A 6,376-nucleotide genomic window follows, 5' to 3' on the forward strand; every position below is an offset into this window, starting at 1 on the left:
GTGCTTCTTCGATGACCCTTGCCCTTTCGCCTGCTTCTTTGCTGCCCCTTTTTCCTTGGCGCCCCCTTTCTCTTTGCCTTCCCTTTTGCTCGATGCTTTCTCTTTTACCGATCCCTCCGCCTTTACCGATTCCTCGTCCCTCAATGAGCTCTCAGACCTTAGCGATCCCGCCGACTTTACCGATCCCTCCTCCCTTCCTCTCTGTGCTTTCAACTTGCCTGGTGCCTTCTCTTTTCCAGGTGCCTTCTCCTTTGTTGGAGACCTCTCCTTTGTTGGAGACCTCTCCTTTGGAGCCTTCGTCTTTACTGGGGACTCATCTTTGACGGGGGATGGCGATTTTGTTGGCGTCTCCCCTTTTGCCTTCCGCTGTTCCTTCAGCATTTCCAGATCCCGTTTCGTCTTCTGCAGTTGTCTTTGGCATGAGTCTGGGGACACACTCTCCCCCTTGTCGTCCTCCACCATCCTGCCCATCTTCTCCATCATCTTCTCGAACATCTTCTGCCCTTCCTCCACTACCAGGTCCACCATCCTCTCAATCTTCTTCTCGGGCACGTCTTCCATCTTGGCCAAGTCCTCCATGATCTTCTCCACTTTCTCCACCACATTCTCCACCACTTTCTCCACCACCTTAATCATTTTCTCCTTCTCCCCAAACTTGTTTTTCCCCACAGCTACCATTTTCTCTATCGCTTTCTCCATTACCCTGTCTACGACTCCTTCCACCACTTTCACTACCATCTTTACCACACTATCGATCTTTTCCACTTTCCTCTCTCCCTCAGCACCCTTCTCTTCTCCTTTTCTTACATCCTCATCCTTCTTCTTGACTGGCACCACTTCCTTGACTGGCTTTTCTTCTTCCTCCATCGGTGTCACAGGCTTCTCTTCCACTTCTTTCTCCACTACCGCGACTGGTCTTTCCACTTCGACTGGTTTCTCTTCCTCTGCTGGGACCTCTTCCTCTGCTGGGACCTCTTCCTCTGCTGGTATCTCTTCCTCTGCTGGTACCTCTTCCTCAGCTGGCTTCTTTTCCTCTGCTGGTACCTCTTCCTCTGCTGGTACCTCTTCCTCAGCTGGCTTCTCTTCCTCTGCTGGGACCTCTTCCTCTGCTGGTACCTCTTCCTCAGCTGGCTTCTCTTCTTCTGCTGGTACCTCTTCCTCGGCTGGTACCTCTTCCTCTGCTGGTACCTCTTCCTCAGCTGGCTTCTCTTCCTCTGCTGGTACCTCTTCCTCTGCTGGTACCTCTTCCTCTGCTGGTACCTCTTCCGTTGCTGGTTTCTCTTCCTCAGCTGGTTTCTCTTCCTCTGGTGGGACCTCTTCCTCTGCTGGCTTCTCTTCCTCTGCTGGTACCTCTTCCTCTGCTGGCAACTCTTCCTCTGCTGCTTTCTCTTCCTCTGCTGGTACCTCTTCCTCAGCTGGCTTCTCTGCCTCTGGTGGGACCTCTTCCTCAGCTGGTTTCTCTTCCTCTGCTGGTACCTCTTCCTCTGCTGGTACCTCTTCCTCTGCTGGCAACTCTTTCTCTGCTGCTTTCTCTTCCTCTGCTGGTACCTCTTCCTCTGCCGGCTTCTCTTCCTCAGCTGGTACCTCTTCCTCAGCTGGTACCTCTTCCTCTGCTGGTACCTCTTCCTCTGCTGGCTTCTCCTCCTCTGCTGGTACCTCTTCCTCTGCTGGTTTCTCTTCCTCTGTCACTTCCCCAGCCGGCTTCTCTTCCTCTGCTGGCTTCTCTTCCTCTGCAGGTAACTCTCCCTCTGCAGGTACTGCTTCCTCTGCTGGTACCTCTCCCTCTGCTGGTACCTCTCCCTCTGCAGGTACCTCTTCCTCTGCTGGTACCTCTCCCTCTGCAGGTACTGCTTCCTCTGCTGGTACTTCTCCCTCTGCTGGTACCTCTTCCTCTGCTGGTACCTCTCCCTCTGCAGATACTGCTTCCTCTGCTGGTACCTCTCCCTCTGCAGGTACCTCTTCCTCTGCTGGTACCTCTCCCTCTGCAGGTACCTCTCCCTCTGCAGGTACTGCTTCCTCTGCTGGTACCTCTCCCTCTGCAGGTACCTCTCCCTCTGCAGGTACCTCTCCCTCTGCTGGTACCTCTTCCTCAGCTGGTAGCTCTCCCTCTGCAGGTACCTCTCCCTCTGCTGGTATCTCTCCCTCTGCTGGTATCTCTCCCTCTGCAGGGATTGCTTCCTCTGCCGGCTTCTCCTCCTCTACTGGCTTCTCTACCTCTCCTTCCTCCTCTTCCCCTTCTGGCTTCTCAGCCTCCTCTGCTGCTTTCTCTGGTTCTGCTTCCAATTCTACTACTCCCTCTGCTTCCTTTGCTGTTTCTTTCCCTGGTGGCTGCTCACACACTTCATCAATTGAGGATGATATTGATATTGATAATGTATCATACATTTCTTTTCCTAACTCCTCATCCAGTTCATTATCTTGCAACTCACAAATTTCGAATGCAGAAGCTTCCCCTTTCAACTCTTTCGCAATGGCCTCTCCTTCAATTACAACTCCCTCTTCTTCTGTGGGCTTCTCTTCTGCTGGTATCTCCTCCTCTGCTGCCCTCTCTTCCTCTTCTGGCTTTTCCTCCTCTCCCACTTTCTCTTCCTCTGATGGTTTTTCCTCCTCTCCCACTTTCTCTTCCTCTGATGGTTTTTCCTCCTCTCCTTCTTTCTCTTCCTCTGCTGGCATCTCTTCCTCCGCTGCCCCCTCTTCCTCTGCTGGCATCTCTTCCTCCGCTGCCCCCTCTTCCTCTGCTGGCTTCTCCTCCTCTCCTGCTATCTCTTCCTCTGCTGCCCTCTCTTCCTCTGCAGGTCTCTCTTCCTCTCCTACTTCCTCTGCTGCCCTCTCTTCCTCTGCAGGTCTCTCTTCCTCTCCTACTTCCTCTGCTGCCCTCTCTTCCTCTGCAGGTCTCTCTTCCTCTCCTACTTCCTCTGCTGCCCTCTCTTCCTCTGCAGGTCTCTCTTCCTCTCCTACTTCCTCTGCTGCCCTCTCTTCCTCTGCAGGTCTCTCTTCCTCTCCTACTTCCTCTGCTGCCCTCTCTTCCTCTGCAGGTCTCTCTTCCTCTCCTACTTCCTCTGCTGCCCTCTCTTCCTCTGCAGGTCTCTCTTCCTCTCCTACTTCCTCTTGCTGCTCTCTCTTCCTCTGTCACACCCTCTTCCTCTGCAGGTCTCTCTTCCTCTCCCTCTTTCTCTTCCTCTGGTGCCATTTCTTCCTCTGCTGGCTCCGCCTCCTTCTCTGCTTCCTCTACTGCCTTCTCCTCATCTTCTGGCCCTTTCTCCTCCTCCATCTTTTCTGCTTTTTCCTGGTCCTCTAACTCTATTTTATCATGTTTCTCTGCTCCCTCTTTATCTTTGCCTTTTTCTGCCTCCTTTTCTCTCTTCTCCACCAATGGCAGTTCACACACCTCTTCAATTGATGATGATGCTGTTGTTAACATAACTGATTGTGACTCGTCCCACTCCTCACTCAGGTCATCCTGCAACTCACATACATCTTTTGGAGATTCTGCCCACATTTTTTGTTCAGCCTTTTCCATCTCCTTCTCTTCCTCTCTCTTTCCCTCTGCTTCCTCTATCCCCAATTGAATTCCACCTGGTATTGGCACTGTTCCCACACCTTCCATCACTTCACTTGCCTTTCTTTGGGCTTCCTCATCCAATCTTTCTTCCACTTTTTCTTCAAATCCGCCTTCCTCCGCTGGCTTCTCCTCCTCTGCCACTTCCTCTTCCTCTGCTGGGACCTCTTCCTCTGCTGGTACCTCTTCCTCGGCTGGTTTCTCTTCCTCTGCTGGTACTTCTTCCTCTGCTGGTAACTCTTCCTCTGCCGGCTTCTCTTCCTCTGCTGGTTTCTCTTCCTCTGCTGGTACCTCTTCCTCTTCTGGTTTCTCTTCCTCTGCTGGTACCTCTTCCTCTGCTGGTACCTCTTCTTCTGCTGGTTTCTCTTCCTCTGCTGGTACCTCTTCCTCTGCCGGCTTCTCTTCCTCTGCTGGTACCTCTTCCTCTTCTGCTGGTACCTCTTCCTCTGCAGGAATCTCTTCCTCTGCAGGAACCTCTTCCTCTGCTGGTACTTCTTCCTCAGCTGGTTTCTCTTCTTCTGCTGGTACCTCTTCCTCTGCAGGAATCTCTTCCTCTGCAGGAACCTCTTCCTCTGCTGGTACCTCTTCCTCAGCTGGTTTCTCTTCTTCTGCTGGTACCTCTTCCTCTGCAGGTACTTCTTCCTCGGCTGGTTTCTCTTCCTCTGCTGGTACTTCTTCCTCTGCTGGTAACTCTTCCTCTGCTGGTACCTCTTCCCCTGCTGGTATCTCTTCCTCAGCTGGTCTCTCTTCCTCTGCTGGTATCTGTTCCTCTGCTGGTACCTCTCCCTCTGCCGGTACCTGCTCCTCTGCTGGTACCTCTTCCTCAGCTGGTATCACTTCCTCTGCTGGTATCTCTTCCTCTGCTGGTACCTCTTCCTCAGCTGGTTTCTCTTCCTCTGCTGCTATCACTTCCTCTGCTGGCTTCTCTTCTTCTGCTGGTACCTCTTCCTCTACTGGCTTCTCTTCCTCTGCTGGTACCTCTTCCTCTGCTGGTACCTCTTCCTCTACTGGTTTCTCTTCCTCTGCTGATACCTCTCCCTCAGCTGGTATCTCTTCCTCAGCTGGCTTCTCTTCCTCTGTTGGTATCTCTTCCTCTGCTGGCTTCTCTTCCTCTGCTGGTACCTCTTCCTCTGCTGGTACCTCTTCCTCTGCTGGTACTTCTGCCTCTGCTGGTACCTCTTCCTCAGCTGATACCTGTTCCTCAGCTGGTACCTCTTCCTCAGCTGGTTCCTCTTCCTCTGCTGGCTTCTCTGCCTCTGCTGGTACCTCTTCCTCTGCCGGCTTCTCTTCCTCTGTTGGTACCTCTTCCTCAGCTGGTTTCTCTTCCTCTGCTGGTACCTCTCCCTCTGCCGGCTTCTCTTCCTCTGCTGGTACCTCTTCCTCAGCTGGTTTCTCTTCCTCTGCTGGTACCTCTCCCTCTGCCGGCTTCTCTTCTTCTGCTGGTACCTCTTCCTCTGTTGGTACCTCTTCCTCAGCTGGTTTCTCCTCCTCTGCTTGTACCTCTTCCTCTACTGGTACCTCTCCCTCTGCTGGTACCTCTTCCTCTGCTGGCTTCTCTTCCTCTGCTGGTACCTCTTCTCCTGCTGGTACCTCTTCCTCAGCTGGTTTCTCCTCCTCTGCTGGTACCTCTTCCTCTGCTGGTATCTCTCCCTCTGCCGGTACCTCTTCCTCTGCTGGCTTCTCCTCCTCTGCTAGTACCTCTTCCTCTGCTGGTAACTCTTCCTCTGCCGGCTTCTCTTCCTCTGCTGGTACCTCTTCCTCTGCTGGTTTCTCCTCCTCTGCTGGTATCTCTTCCTCTGCTGGTACCACTTCCTCTGCCGGCTTCTCTTCCTCTGCTGGTATCTCTTGCTCTGCTGGTACCTCTTCCTCTGCCGGCTTCTCTTCCTCTGCCGGTTTCTCTTCCTCTGCTGGTACCTCTTCCTCTGCTGGTTTCTCTTCCTCTGCTGGTACCTCTTCCTCTGCCGGCTTCTCTTCCTCTGCTGGTACCTCTTGCTCTGCTGGTACCTCTTCCTCTGCTGGTTTCTCTTCCTCTGCTGGTACCTCTTCCTCTGCCGGTTTCTCTTCCTCTCCTGGTACCTCTTCCTCAGCTGGTACCTCTTCCTCAGCTGGTTTCTCTTCTTCTGCTAGTACCTCTTCCTCTGCTGGTACCTCTTTCTCTGCTGGTACCTCTTCCTCTGCTGGTTTCTCTTCCTCTGCTGGTACCTCTTCCTCAGCTGGTTTCTCTTCCTCCGCTGGTACCTCTTCCTCAGCTGGTTTCTCTTCTTCTGCTGGTACCTCTTGCTCTGCTGGTACCTCTTCCTCTGCCGGCTTCTCTTCCTCTGCCGGCTTCTCTTCCTCTGCTGGTACCTTTTCCTCAGCTGGTACCTCTTCCTCTGCTGGTTTCTCCTCCTCAGCTGGTACCTCTTCCTCAGCTGGTTTCTCCTCCTCTGCTGTTACTTCTTCCTCTGCCGGCTTCTCTTCCTCAGCTGGTACCTCTTCCTCTGCCGGCTTCTCTTCCTCTGCTGGTACCTCTTCCTCAGCTGGTTTCTCTTCCTCTGCTGGCACCTCTCCTTCTGTGGTTACTTCTTCCTCAGCTGGCTTCTCTTCCTCTGCTGGCACCTCTCCTTCTGTGGCCACCTCTTCCTCTGCCGGCTTCTCTTCCTCTGCTGGTACCTCTTCCTCAGCTGGTTTCTCTTCCTCTGCTGGCACCTCTCCTTCGGTGGCCACCTCTTCCTCTGCTGGTTTCTCTTCCTCTGCTGGTACCTCTTCCTCAGCTGGCTTCTCTTCCTCTGCTGGCACCTCTCCTTCTGTGGCCACCTCTTCCTCTGCAGGTTTCTC

General features: G+C 53.4%; 1 protein-coding gene across 1 annotated transcript in view; it reads right to left on the reverse strand.

Annotated features, from left to right (window-relative positions):
* Positions 1 to 22: 22 nt before the first annotated feature.
* LOC122546715 (titin-like) overlaps positions 23 to 6,376 on the reverse strand; it is a gene marked incomplete at its 3' end in the record, with an annotated part of 7,899 nt that continues 1,545 nt past the window's right edge. The window contains exons 2-5 of the mRNA XM_043685363.1: positions 6,176 to 6,373; positions 3,743 to 6,013; positions 3,233 to 3,460; positions 23 to 3,126 (exon numbers count right to left, since the gene is read on the reverse strand). Coding sequence (XP_043541298.1) covers positions 23 to 3,126; positions 3,233 to 3,460; positions 3,743 to 6,013; positions 6,176 to 6,373 — 5,801 coding nt within the window. The remainder of the gene's footprint in view (positions 3,127 to 3,232; positions 3,461 to 3,742; positions 6,014 to 6,175; positions 6,374 to 6,376) is intronic.

This window comes from Chiloscyllium plagiosum, unplaced genomic scaffold, assembly GCF_004010195.1.
Source record: "Chiloscyllium plagiosum isolate BGI_BamShark_2017 unplaced genomic scaffold, ASM401019v2 scaf_3008, whole genome shotgun sequence".
NCBI lineage: Eukaryota > Metazoa > Chordata > Chondrichthyes > Orectolobiformes > Hemiscylliidae > Chiloscyllium > Chiloscyllium plagiosum.